The 18,775-nt window shown below is 41.0% G+C and overlaps 1 protein-coding gene and 1 long non-coding RNA gene across 3 annotated transcripts in view; one reads left to right on the top strand and one right to left on the bottom strand.

The window, feature by feature from the left end:
* The window catches only part of LOC128414447 (uncharacterized), a 26,166-nt gene extending 15,659 nt beyond the window's left edge, over positions 1 to 10,507 (top strand). Inside the window, exon 3 of the long non-coding RNA XR_008330663.1 lies at positions 9,403 to 10,507. This is a non-coding gene — a long non-coding RNA (uncharacterized LOC128414447). The remainder of the gene's footprint in view (positions 1 to 9,402) is intronic.
* LOC128414442 (allantoinase, mitochondrial-like) overlaps positions 1 to 18,775 on the bottom strand; it is a 19,375-nt gene extending 600 nt beyond the window's left edge. Inside the window, exons 1-12 of one of the 2 annotated variants that reach the window (XM_053389745.1) lie at positions 18,508 to 18,775; positions 17,464 to 17,621; positions 12,574 to 12,725; positions 10,437 to 10,551; positions 9,618 to 9,764; positions 8,141 to 8,186; positions 7,534 to 7,627; positions 6,586 to 6,772; positions 2,908 to 3,046; positions 1,829 to 2,001; positions 1,014 to 1,046; positions 2 to 774 (exon numbers count right to left, since the gene is read on the bottom strand). In XM_053389745.1, coding sequence (XP_053245720.1) covers positions 688 to 774; positions 1,014 to 1,046; positions 1,829 to 2,001; positions 2,908 to 3,046; positions 6,586 to 6,772; positions 7,534 to 7,627; positions 8,141 to 8,186; positions 9,618 to 9,764; positions 10,437 to 10,551; positions 12,574 to 12,725; positions 17,464 to 17,621; positions 18,508 to 18,538 — 1,362 coding nt within the window. In that variant the 5' untranslated portion in view covers positions 18,539 to 18,775 and the 3' untranslated portion in view covers positions 2 to 687. Of the gene's footprint in view, position 1; positions 775 to 1,013; positions 1,047 to 1,828; positions 2,002 to 2,907; positions 3,047 to 6,585; positions 6,773 to 7,533; positions 7,628 to 8,140; positions 8,187 to 9,617; positions 9,765 to 10,436; positions 10,552 to 12,573; positions 12,726 to 17,463; positions 17,622 to 18,507 lie in introns of those variants that run through there. The other variant, XM_053389744.1, reaches the window with a different exon arrangement.

The raw sequence follows: 18,775 nt of genomic DNA, 5'->3' as shown, positions 1-18,775 counted from the left end.
CGGGGAGAGAGAGAAAAGTAAGGATAAACAGAATGCAGAATCAAAGGTCTTTGGGTAAATGTGTTTTTGTTTATGGTGGTTCTGATCTGTCCATAGCAGATATTCACAAGGCAAAATAGATGCAGCGGTGTAGAAAGCTCTAAGTGAACAACAAAGATTAGGGGTGAATTGAGGCCTTATAAACCCCTCCATCCAGTTTACCTTTCTCAAGCTGTATCTCCATGCCCAAAGAGTAGGTATCCTTAAAGGGCCAACTCCCTAACCTGGAGCACTTCTTTTCTCTTCTATGGCTTGCTGGCCTGGTGAATTTTGTTGGGTAGGCCTGTAGAGCAAGAAGTACTTGACTCTTCAGGCAAATGGGACTTGGCGAAAGGCATCTGTGAGGGTTCTGGCTCAGGTTCTGTAGGTTCCACTAGCCTCAGGTTCACTTCCAGGGAACCTGGTGGTGCAGCAGTCCTGGCCTCAGCCAGCTCATCCTCCTCTGACTCTGAGCTTGAGGTTAGGGCCATGAAACTAATAAATAATCTAAGATACCAGATGTGAAAATGATTTACACTCCTTCAGCATAGACATGCGTCCTGTTGGGTGCCTACTAGGGCCAGTTTTTATTTAAATTTGTATGAGGCAGATCCTCTGACCCAGTAACTTCTGACCTGGAAAAGATAAAGACTGAATAGCCCATAAATGTCAAGGCTGCAAAAAGGCAAGGAATGTTGAAAGCCGACGGCTGTGCTCACCCCTCCTGGTGGTATTTTGCTTGTTGGTTTTTGCCTGCTAAGCAAAGTGATAGATGGAGGTGAAGATTACTAAACAGTCAGTTCATTATAGCCTCTACCACCACAGAAATGACACTTGGGATGTTCCATTTGCTTAACAGTAAAGCCTGCCCTAAGCAGAGGCCAAAAATGTAATGAATTATACAGTAAATTACAGTAAGGTGTTTTGAGGGTAGGATGGCGGGGGGCAGTAATAGGAACACTGGGAGAATGCAGAAAACATGAGCCTTCCCATACCTTATCCTTGTGATGAATTATGTTTTTATTCACCTGAGAGAGAAAGAAGGAGAGAAAATAATTATAATACAGATTAGTTTGGGGAATGTTGCTTACTAAGGATAATGTATACAACCTAATATTATTGTCCCTGTGTTGTATCAAAGAGAATGGTAATATCAGAACTGGCACTTTCCAGATCATCAATTATAAAAATTTCAAAGCATAGAAAGGTTAGTTTCACAAGCTGAAAACAGAACTTGAGTACACAATCCCATTTACTCTGCATCCAGTGAGCTACCACCGCTGGCTTGGGAAGTGGTATACACATGATGTTCGCCACAATCAATATCTACCTTGTATCTCTCTAGCTAATAACCATAACTATAGTAAGTGTTTTGATGTATCTTTGATCCAAATTGAGAAAAATAATGCCCCAGCTGACACCCTAAGTGTGTCAAGACGACTCTCTTGCTAAGGTCATTGAAACAACCATTCTGCTATGCCTTTTTATACTGGAAACATTAAAGACCAAAGTGTTTTAACTGATTTTAACATTTTATTTTTATATAGCTTTATCTTACCTGGGACCTTATGGTGAAGTAAGGATAAGAAATCCAAAGAACAACAACTACACTTTGGACTTCTGTCTCATAAAACTGGCACATTTAATTCTTCATTTGGTATTAGGTCACTTTATTGTTTTCTGTAAGGGCTTTGTTTGTTATAACTCGTTATTTTATTAGATTTGCTATATCCTGTTTTTGGCTCTATATCAGACTCCCAAGGTGATTCACAAAATTTTAAAAATGACCTATATCCTCTCCCATCCTTACCTCAAACTCCTTTTCTGGATTCCAGATCACCAGATCTGCATCCATCCCAGGGCCAAGTGATCCTTTACGGTCTTCCAGCCTGCTCAGAATGGCAGGATTTTTGCACATCAATTGCACTAGGTCATGGAAGGAGAACCCTCTGGATTTTGCAGAAGTCCAGAAGAGAGGGAGACCTATGAATTTTCCAGTCACAATTAGTGGAGGAATTTATTGTTAAGAAGATTGTTCTTCCCTGGTTTCTTCTCAAAGTATATCACTTGATGCCACTTAAAAAGGAGACTTGAACATTTGGTAAAGTTCTATACCGGGGTGAGCAGTCCTTTCCTGCGAGGGCCACATGTGGCAATACGTTGGGTCATCCATAAACACATTCACTGACATTCATTCACACTCATTCAAACATACACACATTGAATCGCACACACTATTGTGTGATTGTATGGGGGGGGAGCACCAGGGAAGTAAATTCATGCTATTTTCTTCAGAATTTTTGAATGTAAACGTATGCAAATTTAATCAATGAATTGGCTAGTCTATGAAAAGTGATCTGATCAATTAAGATTTCTTTGTCTGAAAGCCATAACCTACCTAAAAGAAAATTATTCTGTATTCAATGGAACTTATTTTGAAGCTTGGGATGCTTGGGATCCAGTCTTTGCTTTATTGCACATGCTTTTTAAAACAAATTACTTTAATTTACATAGTGAAAAACTAAAGTATTTGTAATTTAAATGAAATGGGGCATTTTGAATGGGGTATTGGTTGGCTTAGCTTGAGGACACTAAGGACACCTGGAACAACAGGATGACAGGTCATTCTTTAGGAAGGGCCATAGTTCAATGGTGGATCACATGCTTTGCATCCTGAAGGTTACTATTTTAATTCCAGACACCTCCAGTTAGCAGGTAATGCGAAAGACCTCTGAGGCCCCACATTCTGGAGAGATACTGCCTGTCAGTGTAGTATATTCTTGAGTCATGATATGAGGATATCATCCTTTCCATTCTTAGCAGTACACGTTCATTGGATGAGGATAAGAAAAAGAACAGCATATATAAAATAGTTCATAAACATATTACCAAACTGTAGTGAAGCAATCCCTGCCGGGGCCTTGAGGAAGTCTCCATTGTTCAAATCTTTCAAGTCTCGGGAGCAAGGAGTATGGGCTGAGACAACCATGTCTATCTCTCCCACTTCCAAAGCTGCCCACAGCTGCTCCTGGAGACATGAGAGGAAGAGTTAATGCCAAGGAAATACTTTTGTAGTTCTCCTTGAGTAAGGTGAAGCCACTGAATGATCAAGGAAGGGTCACATCCCTTTTTGGGGCCAGTGGCACATTTGCAAACTGGATACACAGCTGTGGGCACCACAGCCAAGCACACTTCACAACCTGTTCTACTAGCGACAGGAGCATGCTTCTTTCAACACTAATTTCAGTGGAGTGGGAAAGGAGACCCCGTAGGCACCAGGAAAGGCCTCTGTGGGCACAAGCAACACATTGGTGACCCCTGCATTAATCCATTGATGCATACAGAGGTAATGCAGTTTGTACCAAAGATCCAGGATCAGCTTTCAACTCGAAAATAGACCATCCAAAGCAACAGTGACAGAGCTGCCACTGAAAGTTAGCTCTCCTTAGAATGGAAAAGCAAAAAGGAATGGGCATGGAAAGGAAATTTCTTTGACTAAAGATCCGTATTTAGAAACAGATAACGATAGTGTAGCCATGCTGATTCTTCTGGCCATGCTGATTCTTCTTCTTCACCACCACCAAGTCCTTCTGGAATGTTTTAATGAACTGGGAATAGGAGCATTGCTTTGCAATGATTCCGCTCCTGGATTTTGCAACCTGGCCCAATAAAGAATCACAATAACACTTAATTCACTTGCATTACATATTGTGCAGGAACTGACATTTTTCCTTTCTAGTGCCCCTATTTCTTTAGGAAGGCCTGCCTCATACTTTGGGCAAATTATTAGGGCCAATAAACCATAGTTTATTAAACTGATAATACACCCATGTTTGCCCCCCCTTGTCTGGATCCAGTGTTTTTATTATGGCTATTTTAAACCAAAATTTCCAGTTACATCTGTTTTACCTCAACTTACCAAATAGGATGCAAAACCAACATCTTATCCTGGTATTTGTAGTCTGAGATTACATGATAGTTTCCTAGTTAAGATGTAACAGGGAACTGTGGTTTGAATTAACCATGATGGAGGCACTGAAGCCAGAGCACCATGGGAAGAAGAGAGGGACAAGGAGGTAGCATATAGTCTGATTCTTGTCCTCAAGCATGGTTTATTAAGCTGAGTTCGTTAAACCGGTCCTTAGAGAACAATGAACTTACATTAAGCACTAAACTACCATTTCTTTGAACATGTCTGGATGTGACACAAATGCACTTTGCACTGTCAATTTTAACATATTTTATTTGTTTTTATTGTCTTTTTGTTTCTCATAATGTATATGATGGATTGAAGTAGTTGAACATTGCATTGATATGTCGCTAGACAATCGTTTGGATCTGTGTATTATCTATAGGAGTCAACTGCATAAGATTGTGTGTATGCGTGTATGTGTACTCACTCTTTTCTGAATGCCATTTTAATAACCTGTCATACTTTGTTCATCCAGAACAACCTATAATTTCAACATGAGTGGAGTCTGTTGATCATATAAAGTTCCTGTCTTATCTTATTCTTCTTACTGAATTATTGCAGACATTATCAAGCATTTCTTTTTAATAGTACTCAGATCTTACTTCATAGAATCATAGAATCATAGAATCATAGAGTTGGAAGAGACCACAAGGGCCATCGAGTCCAACCCCCTGCCAAGCAGGAAACACCATCAGAGCACTCCTGACATATGGTTGTCAAGCCTCTGCTTAAAGACCTCCAAAGAAGGAGACTCCACCACACTCCTTGGCAGCAAATTCCCATGTCGAACAGCTCTTACTGTCAGGAAGTTCTTCCTAATGTTTAGGTGGAATCTTCTTTCTTGTAGTTTGGATCCATTGCTCCGTGTCCGCTTCTCTGGAGCAGCAGAAAAACAACCTTTCTCCCTCCTCTATGTGACATCCTTTTATATATTTGAACATGGCTATATCACCCCTTAACCTCCTCTTCTCCAGGCTAAACATGCCCAGCTCCCTTAGCCGTTCCTCATAAGGCATCGTTTCCAGGCCTTTGACCATTTTGGTTGCCCTCCTCTGGACACGTTCCAGTTTGTCAGTGTCCTTCTTGAACTGTGGTGCCCAGAACTGGACACAGTACTCAAGGTGAGGTCTGACCAGAGCAGAATACAGTGGCACTATTACTTCCCTTGATCTAGATGCTATACTCCTATTGATGCAGCCCAGAATTGCATTGGCTTTTTTAGCTGCCGCGTCACACTGTTGGCTCATGTCAAGTTTGTGGTCAACCACGACTCCTAGATCCTTTTCACATGTAGTGCTCTCAAGCCAGGTGTCACCCATCTTGTATTTGTGCCTCTCATTTTTTTTGTCCAAGTGCAATACTTTACATTTCTCCCTGTTAAAATTCATCTTGTTTGTTTTGGCCCAGTTCTCTAATCTGTCAAGGTCATTTTGAAGTGTGATCCTGTCCTCTGGGGTGTTAGCCACCCCTCCCAGTTTGGTGTCATCTGCAAATTTGATCAGGATGCCCTTGAGTCCATCATCCAAGTCGTTGATAAAGATGTTGAATAAGACCGGGCCCAAGACAGAACCCTGTGGCAACCCACTAGTCACTCTTCTCCAGGATGAAGAGGAACCATTGATGAGTGCCCTTTGGGTTCGGTCAGTCAGCCAGTTACAAATCCACTGAGTGGTAGCATAGTCAAGATCGCATTTTACCAGCTTCTTTACAAGAATATCATGGGGCACCTTGTCAAATGCCTTGCTGAAATCAAGGTAGGCTACATCCACTGCATTCCCTTCATCTACCAGGCTTGTAATTCTGTAAAAACCAGATCAGGTTAGTCTGACATGACTTATTTTTCAGAAATCCATGCTGACTATTGGTGATCACAGCATTCCTTTCTAGGTGCTCACAGACTGTTTGCTTAATGATCTGCTCCAGAATCTTCCCTGGTATTGATGTCAGACTGACTGGGCGGTAATTATTTGGGTCCTCTCTTTTCCCCTTTTTGAAAATAGGGACAACATTTGCCCTCCTCCAGTCTGCTGGGACTTCGCCTGTTTTCTAGGAATTCTCAAAGATGACTGCCAGTGGTTCTGAAATCACATCTGCCAGTTCTTTTAATACTCTTGGATGCAGTTCATCTGGCCCTGGAGACTTGAATACATCTAGACTAGCCAAGTATTCTTGTACTATCTCCTTAGTTATTCTGGGCTGTGTTTCCTCTGCTGAATCATTTACTCCAAATTCTTCAGGTCGGGCATTGTTTTCTTTATCGGAGAAGACTGAGGCAAAGAAGGCATTGAGGAGTTCAGCCCTTTCTGTGTCCCCTGTTTGCATTTCACCATCTTCTCCTCTGAGTGACCCCACTGTTTCTTTGTTCTTCCTTTTGCTACGAACATACCCATAAAAGCCTTTTTTGTTGCTTTTAACCTCTCTAGCAAGCTTGAGTTCATTCTGTGCTTTAGCTTTTCTGACTTTGTGTCTACACGTGCTGGCTATTTGTTTGACATACTTCATATGTCCTCTCTCTCTGCCATCACTTTATTTTTATTTTATCTTTTTATTTTTTGTCATTTGATTGGACCACTTCCATTTCCCATAGCTCTTACCTGGTTGTTCTTGTCCCTGATAGGAGGGCAGCATTTGTAGTAGATGCCTCCTGGGGGAATGCATTCAGATGCCAGGCTGAGGTAGTGGTGTGCAGTTTCTATCGTAATTGGTGCTCCCTTCTGACGAGCATCCTTGATAATGGGCAAGGCTTGAGCAGAGGAGAGATTAACGATGTGGCATGGTATCCTGTAAAGTTAAAAGCATATGATTATTGTTGGAGGTGGTATGCCTCTGAATACCACATGCCCTCCAACATCCATCAGATGATAATAGGGACATATTCTACATCAGTGCCCCCCACCCTGCCTTCTCCTCAGAGGCTGGGGCAGGGACTCAGATGCAGTGGCTGAATGAAGCAAACCAGACCCAAGTGACTGTAACAGCTGCTCTTCAGCACTTGTGACCTCTTGGCACGCCTCACAACAGTGACCTTGTGGAAGGCCTCGCCCGCTTAGCTCCCTCTCATCAGTTTCTTTATGAGAGACCAGCTGACCGAGGAGCAAGGAAACAGTGAAAAACTTTATTAGGGACCCTCAAGTGACCCGGATCTTGTTTTCATATAAACAGGAAGTGGGGCCATATTGAGTCAGGAGAGAAGGAAGGGAGTGGGAGGCATAGATCTAAGAAATGTCCTAGAGGGGCGCACGGTCTGAACTTCCAGTACTGAAGGGAAGGACCCTTGGGAATTCGGGACGTGGTTGCTTAAGGGTGTTTGTGACGATCCCGGTATTTTTGGGGCAGTTGGAGTATGGTACCAGTTGCTGGGAAGCACATGCCAGGAGAGAGCTTTTGCACACAGGTCTTGCTTGTGGGTTCCCATAGGCATCTAGTTGGCCATTGGGAGAACAATATGCTGAACTAGATGGGATTTTGGTGTAATAGGGCAGGGCTTTTTTATGTCCTTAGCATGCTCTCTCATTTCCAGCTTAACAGAAAGAAACACTCACTTATACTGGAGACACAGTTCAGCAATGGTGATGGCGGCCTCCACCTCCATGGTATAAGGGCGTGTGTCCAATAAAGTGCTGTACTCCATGGTGTCTGATTGGGGGAAGGGAGAGAAAAATATAAAGATGCACACATTTAATACCGGTGCCCCTACCAAGTGGGTTCTAGCAAGATTATTTCTAGTGTTTTAGTATATTAAAATGCACTTAAGGTCCTTAGGGGAACGGTTCCCAGCTCCCTTCACATCCTAGAAAGATTGTGCCCATTTCTTGTGCAACTGAAATCTCCCTCCCTCCTATGTCATCAGAGGGAGGCCATTCTGAAATCTTCAGGTATTTTTCTTCAGACAGTTCACTGCCCAGGGCTTCTCCAGACTCCTTGCTGTCTCCTCTCTTATCTACTCTCCTTTATTTGCCCTATTGATGGTCTCTATTATCTATTTCTTTGTTGGTGCAAAACAAATTCTAAGCTGAGCAAACACTTCCATTCAGAAGAACACAAAGGGATGACCATGGTCTTGTGATGAAGAGGGGAAATGCTCCCATGTCTCCTGGCAGACATATGTGGTGGGGTAAAAGTAAAGGTACTGGTTAGCATAATACATACCCTCTTGGACAGGCAGGGAGTGACTTGGCTCCTGTTCTGGATGGAACTGTGTAGAGAGTCCCAAACAGGGGGGGGGGGAAAGTTTAACTTTATATAAAAAATTTCTACAGGAAGATATAACAATGTGACAACAACAACAGCAGCAGCAGCAGCAACAATTTATTATTTGTACCCTGCCCATCTGGCTGGGTTTCCCCAGACACTTTGGGCGGCTTCCAACAAAGATTAAAAATACATCTTCTTCCTTCTCACCCCCACCCCATCCCAGTGGTCTGGTTTCAGACAAGCCTATGAAAGCTAAATGTCACCAAGAGTGCTTAATTTAAAGCAGGGAAGACTGCCTGTTGTTTTTTAAAAAACAAAAAACAAAACAGTATTGTGATATATCAAATCATAACAGCACCTTTTCATTCTAGTACTCAGTGCTGAGAAGGGAGTTGCTCTAATTTAACAGTGAAACTGCTTACAGTGGTGCCCCGCAAGACGAATGCCTTGCAAAACGAAAAACCCGCAAGACGAAAGGGTTTTTCGGTTTTTGCGTCGCTTCGCAAGACAAATTTCCCTATGGGCTTGCTTCGCAAGATGAAAACGTCTTGCGAGTTTGTTCGCTTTTTTCCTAAAGCCGCTTGAAGAGGCGCAGTTGTGACGGACCGTGCTTCGCAAGACAAAAAACATCGCAAGACGAAAAGACTCGCGGAACGAATTATTTTCGTCTTGTGAGGCACCACTGTATTGCCCTAGAATCCAGGTACTCAGGCTAATATATTCTATAGCAGTATATTACACGTTAGCTAAAAGGTGGGTCCTGGTTCTTTTCTCCCTTGAATCTTTTGTGGGATGTTGGATGCCAGTTTTCCAAGAGCGGATTTTTCTGTGTTTGCTGAAGAATGTATGCCACCTTAAGTGTCTCTTTTGAGATGGAAAGTGCAGGTATAAATAATCCAAAGAAGTGAAAACCACAACGATTAAAGATAGAAAAAATATAAGCAGGTTATAAGAAGTTGGGATTTGGTAATTCAATATGTAAAATAAGAATTAGCTTATACACATAAGAATAAAAGAAAGGAAATAGGGAGGTTGTTCTCACACCTTTAAAATATGTGCAGATCATGAATTAATATACCACAATTAAATTTTAATTGGGTATATTTAATATTAATTAATGGTTTATTATGAAGGGGCATTGCTTAATTTTATTAATATTAGTAAATTCTTTTAATTATTGTACTAATCTTTATTCATCTTTTTTGTGTCATTTATAGTACCTGAATAGCCTACTGGGGAAAAGTATGTACAATAATTCAATTCGCTAATAAAATATACATAAAAAATTAAAAATAAGTAATGCCCAAGGAGAGAAAGTGTGAAATGTTACCATCCATACTGGAGATTCGCTGGAAGAGAGTAGAGAAATGGAAAACAGGTACTTAATGTCAAAGGTGCTAGTGAGTAAAAGAGTAGGAATTCAGCTCCTTACCAGGAGAACACAGTCTGTGTCTTGCAGTTCATTCATTGCCACATGTATATCATGTAGACAAACATGGGGAAAGTCCTCCACACCAGTGGCCATTAGGAAGCACTGAAATCCAGGAACCCCAGCCTTCAGCATTGGTAGGAGCTCAGCCTAAGAGATAGCACAAGGACAAGCACTTGGAAAGTTTGCTAATAATATGAAGAAAGCAGAAGAATGGCTGAGTTGTGAATTAAGTTCTGCCCTCTTGTAATTTCTGCACATATTCAGCTTCAATTGAGTTTTCAATTTAAATGCAAACTGAATCTAAATTTTCACCTACCCCTATGAGGATGAGCAGAGTTCATTTCCCACTTCCAACAATTTGCTGCAATTCGTTCATACACATATGGAATTAGAACTGGGATTTCAAGCCAAGTGATTTATTTCAAGCCACATCTCTTATTTTCAAAACTGTGTACTGTATTGTACTGTTTCCAGAGCTCTTGCATAGGGTGCAGTGTAACTTAGGGTTGCCATATGTACGGAATTTCCTGGACATAGCTGGCAATCGGTCATCGGAAATCGTGTCTGGATGGAAATTGCTGAAAAGCTCAAAAACGTTTCTGGCCAGGTTTTCACTTTTTGAAATACAGCAACCCTAGTATAACTAAAAACATGGCAGAATCCTCCATCCATTTGCAGCCTCTTACTTTTAATGGATCATGCTATCTAAAGGAACACTTTCATTTCTGCAGCCCTCTCTATTTCTCTTGCCTTCATGGCCCCCCTCCAAAGTACATAAGACACAAGGGAGCTGATGCCATTTCATTGCTGGATACAAACCTGATTTCCAGGAATGATGCCACCCCAAAATGCAACATCAACATGGCACTTTCCCTTGGCAGACTGGAGCTTTTTCTCAAGGGCATACAAGGTTGTTGTTGGAGGACTGGAGTACCTGAGTTAAGGGGATGAAGTAGAATAAGATGTTACTTGGAAACAAGGCTGGCCCAGCACATTTTGCTGCCTAAGAGCAGCAAATGATACCTGTCTTCCTCCTCCACCACCACTACCACCATAATCAAAGTCAGGGAGCAGATGGCAGCTGAAACAAGAAGTCTCAGCATGTCTCCTCACTCCCTGCCCTTTTATGAGAAATGCCTCATTCTGCCTAATTGTAGAACCATTCCTACCTAGAAGGAAACTAAACTGTGTCCACTGTCCAGGCTCATTTCTAGCCCAGTCTGGCTGCCAACCTGTAACACAGCTTTAATACATCCTCTATACTAGTGACCTCATTCTTCAAGTGTGGCTCCTGATGCAACCAAAGCAGTACCAACCGTGTGCAAACTGATTCCAACAAAAACATTACCTTAGTTTAAATTTGCCTCTGTTAGGTTGTGGTAGCTACTTGAATTTCTGCCACTGGATCCTATTTACATGCCAAAGATGATGGATTTCCCTATTCCCATATGAGCTTGCACCAGGCATAAATGTTTATTTATTGATTGATTTAATAAATAATATTTCTATCATGGCTTTCTTTTAGCAAAGGGCTCAAAATACTATACATTCCAGCATTCAACAAGCAACCTGTGAAGTAGGTGAGGCTGAGAGACAGACACTGTCTCAGTGTTGCCCAGTGTGTGTAATGGCTGAGTGGGGATTTGAACATCAGTATCTCCAGTTCTGGTATTTTTCTCCTATAGTGAACCACCTCAAATGATCAGGAAAGGCAGGCTATGCATTTGATAAATAAATCAGTAACTACGACCACCACACTCAGGGCTGTTGGTGTGTGTGTGTTTTGTTTGTGTAGTATAATTATGTCTAGACATTTAAAGGTAAAGGTACACCTGACCATCAGGTCCAGTCGTGACCGACTCTAGGGTTGCGCGCTCATCTCGCTCAAGAAGCCGGGAGCCGGCGCTTGTCCGCAGACAGCTTCCGGGTCACGTGGCCAGCGTGACTAAGCCGCTTCTGGCGAACAAGCGCAGCACATGGAAACGCCGTTTACCTTCCTGCTGGAGAGCGGTCCCTATTTATCTACTTGCACTTTGGGGTGCTTTCGAACTGCTAGCTTGGCAGGAGCTGGGACCGAGCAACGGGAGCTCACCCCGTCGGGGGGATTCGAACCGCCGACCTTACGATCAGCAAGTCCTAGGCACTGTGGTTTTACCCACAGCGCCACCCGCGTCCCGTGTGTGTTTTGTTTGTGTGGTATAATTATGTCTAGACATTTGGTGGGGCCTCAAAAAGGAAAACCAACCAACCGACCATGGATTTCTGGTGTGGAAATTGAGCATGGGAATTCACCCTTGGTTACAGTATGTGAATATGACCAGTAGGTGACACTGCAGGACTATATATGGTGTTTCAGAAATCCTGCCCTGCAGAAGCTGCTCCAGCTGTTGCCTTCCACCCAAAGCGTTCTTTTTCTACAGGTGCTAGGAATCTGTAAGACAGGCCTGAGCACATGGGTGTGCAAAGAAAGTTAATGTGATGATACAGAGAACCGCTTGGTTTCCATGTGGGATGGAAGGCAGAATAATAATACTACAAGAAAATAAATAAAAAGCAACAAAGACAGTGGCTTTTACTAGATGCAGTGCAAGCACAAGAATGCTCAGTTATGCATAGTTCCCTGCCCCTTCTTTAGCTCTTTAGTCTCCTATTGGGGAAATGTTTATTAAAAACTTGCTTGGAAAAACACACATCACACACACAGATTCTCAACTCATCCTGAACCCCTTGGAAAGCAATTCCTGAGGGTCAAGCGACCCTCAGGAAAGTCTTAGGATTTGAGCCAAGGGCCTACAATGGGATGAGGGATTAGATCATATTAGGAAGAGACATATAAACTCTTACATTGTAGTTTATATGAGTTGACCTGGGAAATCTCATTGTGAATTCTGCATTAAAATGGGAAAGTCCTTATTCTCTCCCTTTATTCCCTCCCTCCAGCTCTCTGGTAACGTACAAGGGCATGTCAACAACAGTGGTGATGCCTCCTGCAGCTGCGGCCTGAGTCACAGATGTAAATCCTTCACCAGCTGGCTGTCCAGGCTCATATATATGCACATGAGGGTCAATTATTCCAGGCATGACCACGAGGTCTCCGACATCTAAGATCTGTAGGCAGAAGGTTAATTGCAGGTTAATTGCAGAACATTCTAAAGTTGCCTTCATCATGAGTGTGGTCCATAGAATGCTTGTAACCTGTGCAGGTTCCTTGTTAAAAACTCTGGATTTTAATTCAAAACACAGTTTAGTATTTTGCTTTTTGGAACGCTATAGAAAGCTTGGAGGAACACTTTAAAAACTCACAGCCACAATCCATGGCAGACTAAAAGAGCTCTTAAAACCATTCATTCTCTGCTGGATTGTGGCCCACAACAGTTGAGATTTCTAAGAATGTTTCATAATTGATTTGATCATTTGGACTTCTTGCTAGGCTTCCTGCTCACTCTACCTTATTAGAACACTCATCCAGTAAGAGATCTGTCATAATTTCAACATGCCAGGAATTGTATTTTTTTTAAAAAAACAACGAAACAAAACACTTGCATCTTTGTCGCAAACCATTATTCATCAGACACTCATCTTCCTTGCATGTGCACTGAGAGCTCAACCATTTCTCAAATTTCCTAAGAGAAAGTTAGATTCAAGTTACTTGGAAGCAATTAATAGTCTTGCAGCTCCTTAAAGAAGGAGTACAGTATGCTTCATTAGCTGCTTTGCACGAGTGGATGAATTCAGGCAAAGCCATTGTTTTGTCTTTTCCCTTCTTTTTGGAAATACATTGACTTTCAGAAGTTATGTTGCATCTGATGGCATTCCTAATTAGGAAGGCTTGTCTCTCTTTTCTTTCTTTTTTTTTAAAATAATATTTATTGAGGGTTTAAAGATTACAGAAAAAAAGAAGAGTGAAAAAATGAAAAATTAAATACATAAAAAACAAAAAAGACAAAAAAACAAAAAAACAATACAGTAAAACAGAAAAAAGAAAAACAAGCATTTAAAAACACATCCAATGTTTCCCTATCTTTATCTTTCATTTACTTGTTTCATCGACCTCCTCACACCTCCCTTTTTTGTATTCTAGTTCAATTAGCTGTTTCAGCAAATCCTTTCCATCTTACTCAATTTTTGTTCCATAATTTATCTTAACCCAATCTAAATTTTCCACTTTAACCCATTAACAATCTATTTTTACTTAATTCTTTATAACCTTTCTGCTAAAGCCATGTAACTTCATTCCAGCATCCTTCTAACATTCCTTAATTTTACAGTATTTCTGTAAATAAACTTTAAATTTTTTCCAATCTTCTTCCACCGACTTCTCTTTTCATCTCCAGTCATTTTTCATTCTCTTAAGATGCTTTAAGACACAAACATTTATTTAGATTGTACAGGGTGAGTCTTTTAGAAGAGGCCTTGTGGAACATGTGTACTCTGTTATCTATGGGGCCTCTCTTAAAGGACTCACCCTGCACTAATGTACAAAAGAGGTCTCAGATTTAAAGGGACAGAGGCAGAAATAACAAGACTGACTCAGGTTGAGAGGCTACTTGGAGGAGTTTCCAATCTAGTTTTCCCCTCCAGTTGAGATCTAATTCCTACCTTTCTAAGGGCAGCAGGAACCAAACTGTCTCTCAGAAGAGTATTCACTATCTTTGAAGTCCAGACTGTAACAAGGAAGGACAAGGATCTAATAAACATTGACCACATCTAGTATTTACTGTACAGTGGTACCTCGGGTTAAGTGCTTAATTCGTTCCGGAGGTCCGTTCTTAACCCAAAACTGTTCTTAACCTGAAGCACCACTTTAGCTAATGGGGCCTCCTGCTGCTGCCACGCTGCCACAGCACGATTTCTGTTTTCATCCTAAAGCAAAGTTCTTAACCGGAAGTACTATTTCTGGGTTAGCGGAGTCTGTAACCTGAAGCGTACGTAACCCAAGGTACCATTGTACTCCTATTCAGTATTTTCTATTAATTTTTAAAAATACTACTGTTCTCTGTTTCATTTTTCGTTTCATTTTTAAATCACTATCACAGTCCCTCCTACCAGCACATTGATTGGGGCCTGGAAATGGACTGGAAGCCAGTGAAGATGACATAGCCAGTGTCATAATACGCTGATATCTTCCAATCCTCACTAACCATCTTGTTGCCTTGTTTGGGGTCAGCTGCAGTTTCTGGACCATCTTTGAAGGCAGCCCCACATATAATGCAGTGCAATAGTCTAGCTGGTAGATTACTAGACCATGGATAACTGCCACAAGGCCATCCAAGTTCAGCTAAGGTTGTATCTAGAACAAGTTTTCTCATTCATAATGGCCCCTGTAGCAGGCAATGCAGAGCCGTAGTCTCATCTTGTAACAGCAATTCAACACAGTACATATGGAATTTCCCAAAATATGGAATTTCCTGCTGCAGGATGTGGTGATGGCCACCAACTTGGATAGCTTTAAAAGAGAATTAGGGAAATTAATCGAGGAGTAGCCTGTCAATTACTGCTTATTGTGATGACTGCGCACTACTTCCAGGGGCAAAGGGAGATTGCTTCAGGAAACCAGTTTCTGGGTAACAGTACAGTGGTACCTCAGGTTAAGAACTTAATTAGTTCTGGAGGTCCGTTCTTAACCTGAAACTGTTCTTAACCTGAGATACCACTTTAGCTAATGGGGCCTCCCGCTGCCACCATGCCACCGCCACGTGATTTCTGTTCTCATCCTGAAGCAAAGTTCTTAACCTGAGGTACTATTTCTGAGTTAGCAGAGTCTGTAACCTGAAGCGTCTGTAACCCGAGGTACCACTGTAATGGGAAATGGCCATTGCACTCATATCCTGCTTGTGGGTTTCCTGAAAACAGGATACTGGATTTGATAGGCCTTTGTTCTGCTCCATTAAGGGTCTTCTTATGTTCCAGCAACTGGCCATATCTGACACAGATGATTTACATGGACAGAAAGAGAACCAATAGCTTTTCTGCCAAAATCTACCCTATGAACCAAGCAGTGAGAGAATATCATGCGCAGCTCATGGACAATTCACAGACAGAGCAAGTTGCGTTAATTATTAGTCGAGGTAATGTGGAGTGTGCTGTGATCAGCAACAGGCACTGGCTAAAGGTCACTGGTCAGGCAACTAAAAGTTTAACCCAGAAGGAAAACCACATAAAAAAAAGAGAGAACACTTTACCCTGGCCCCTATCCAATGCATTCACGGTGAATTTGGTTCAATGCTCCGCACTGGCATTATGACCATAGGGTCTAGTTCTCTACTCAGTTACAGTGAAGTCAATGGAATCATGATGGCGTGAAACTAGTGTAACTGAGTGGAGAATTAGCCCCCAGGGATGTGATGTTTTGTGTTGGGATAGTTCACTTTCACAAGCTCCCGCATAAAGCTCTCCTAATACCATGCTCCAGAATATATTTTCCTTTCTCGTTCATAAAATAGCTTGAGGCTTGGTTATCTGAAGTTGGTTACTAATGCATGATGCTGCCTGAACAAATAATTCATCATAAGAGGCCCTTCTTCAGGTTCCCTTACCATCTCAGGTTAAGAGGATAACGACTAGGGAGAGGGCTTTCTCAGTAATAGTGCCTCATGTACAGAATGCCCTCTCCAAAGAAGTTTACCTGGGACTAATCTTCATCATTTTACAGTGCCAGCTGAAAACTTTTTTTTTATTTGCCCAGACATTCCAGCATGTCTTATACCCGATCTGTTTTGCGTTTTGTTTTATGCTTGTTGGATTTTGCTGTTTCTTGGCTGTTGCTTCTGTGATTTATATACATTTCATATTGTATTTAATGACAATATTTTTATTGCTTTCCTTACTCATGTCCCTGCAAGTCAGGTCAGTCTCTCTCTATTCTTTTTTATAAATACAATTTTAATGTTACTATTTATATTATTTGTATCCCACTGTTCTTCCAAGAAACTCAGGGTGGCATACATGTTTTCTTCCAGTTAAATTTTCACAAGAGTCTTGCAGCGGACCCTGGGCTTGAGAGATTATGAATGGCCCAAAGTCACCCATTAAGATTCATGGCTAAAGTGGGATTTTAATTGAAATCACTTCCATCTAACTCCACCACTGTGCAATACTACACAGGACCCCGTAATTGCACTTGTATGTTGTTGTCATCGTCTGTGAAAACTGTAATGTGTAGGAAAGATATAACAGATATGAAAGATGTCGTGTGTCACCCTTTAGAGCAGTAGCTATTCATTTAGAACCACAGTTAAGAAAGGGATCAGTGTAACCTTGAGCTGTCTTAGAATTTTTCATCAGCACAGATTAACAATGAAACATTCTGGGAGGTTTATGCATATAAAACCGTGCTTCAAAATGTCAGCGCTATTAAATGCTGAACTTTCAGCACTGTTGACATTTTAAATACTTCAAAATATATTGGAAATTGAACCTGTTTATAAAATATGTTTGCATGCTCATTTCCACATACAATGGTCAAGACTTTCTATAACAATAATATTTAGCTAATCCTAGTCATGTCCACTGTGATGCTTTACCTGCTTGTAAACTGTAGACCCATGTTGGGACACTTTACTGACTTCATTAATAAAATTTCCAAAACTTTCAGCCATTATATCAATTCAAGTTCAAATGTGGGGAGCCAGGATACCCATGGAGACGCCTAGCACCTACACAGTTATATTTTATTCTCCCAGGCTTTTAAAAGAATTTTGGTCCTCTATCTGTATTTTATGCTGCTTTTGTATGGGATTGCATTTTTATTTAATTTTACTGTTTTATTTGTCAAACATGCTAGAAACAGATCCTGAACGCTAGTATAGAAATCCACAAAAAATTAAAGTGTTAAATGAGTTCATACCTTTTCTCCACTGGGTCTGGCCCAGTTTCTCTTTGGAAGAACATCAGCTATCTTTCCATCACAGATGACAATCTCCGCTGGGCCAATGGTATTATTCTGCACAACCCTGTTGCTTCTTACAGTCACAATCTCTGAACCTACTTCCACTTTGGCTGGCCCTTAATTTAAATTAGTAGAGAGGCAGAATTCAGCAAAAACAAACCAATCAAACTTCTGCAACTAATGTTACTGTTTCTGTTATAAACTCATAGTAAGATACCACATTTTCTCTTCCTTTCAGCATGATTTTACACCCTTGTGAAATTGCTTCAGTTTGCTCCATGTGTACAGATGCTTCTATAATTATACTCTGAACACAACACAGAAGATGAGTCCTGCTGACTAGAAGGCATTCTCCATGACAAGGCAAGACAACAAACCTACTCCCAATTTAATATTTTTTCTTGCTAGCTTGATATTAAGGATGGGAGGGAAATCCAATTTTGTTTGCATTTGAGTGAGAAACTACCTGATTTGTTCTTCTTAAACCAGTATGTGAACTGAAACTCAATTATCCTTCAAAATTCGCACTTCTCTGAATGTTGTGATGGAGTTTTCTGACTAAGCAATGTGTACCAAAATGCATATATTAGGGGAAAGTGTTCATAAAAATGCATACGTTGGTGGAAAATACCTTTCTTTAAAAAAAGGTTATATTTATTAAATTTATATCCTGCTTTTTATCCAGAGAGGCAATTATAATAAAATACAATATTATTAGAGAATATAAATTGCAAAAATGTACATATTAGTCAAAACTGCATTCAAGAATCTGTGTTTCAGCAGAAATACACACTAAAATACTGACTAATTTTCATGAGAGTTGTTGCAGTTTGCAGCAGAAATGTGGAGAACTGAATTAGTAAAAGAGAGAAAACAAAATTGACATATTCATCCATCCTTACTTGTTATTGCTTCCTTTATTAATTCAAAATGCAATCTTCTATCCAGAGGCTCTTTATCAAATTATTTTAGGCTCCCTCTACCCAGCGGCCCTTCACTTACCTGCCTGAGTGGCATTGCTTTTTTTAGACATGTTAAGATTGGCAACAAGGATCCAAACCCTTGAGTATTGCTGCCTGCTTGGCTCTCATTCAGTTCCTTCTCTCTTGCTTTCTGGCAAACATTGACATGAAGCGTTACAAGAAAAGAAACTTTCTGAACCTCACAGTAGATTGCTGAGGACCTGGTCTTTACCAAAACTCAAATGGTATGAATTAATCAAACAAATAAATACATTTCCCATGTCCTACTTTGAGACCTTGGAAGTTAG

The sequence above is a fragment of the Podarcis raffonei genome, chromosome 5, assembly GCF_027172205.1.
Source record: "Podarcis raffonei isolate rPodRaf1 chromosome 5, rPodRaf1.pri, whole genome shotgun sequence".
Taxonomy (NCBI): Eukaryota; Metazoa; Chordata; class Lepidosauria; order Squamata; family Lacertidae; genus Podarcis; species Podarcis raffonei.
This window is presented reverse-complemented; position numbering and strand designations above follow the sequence as displayed.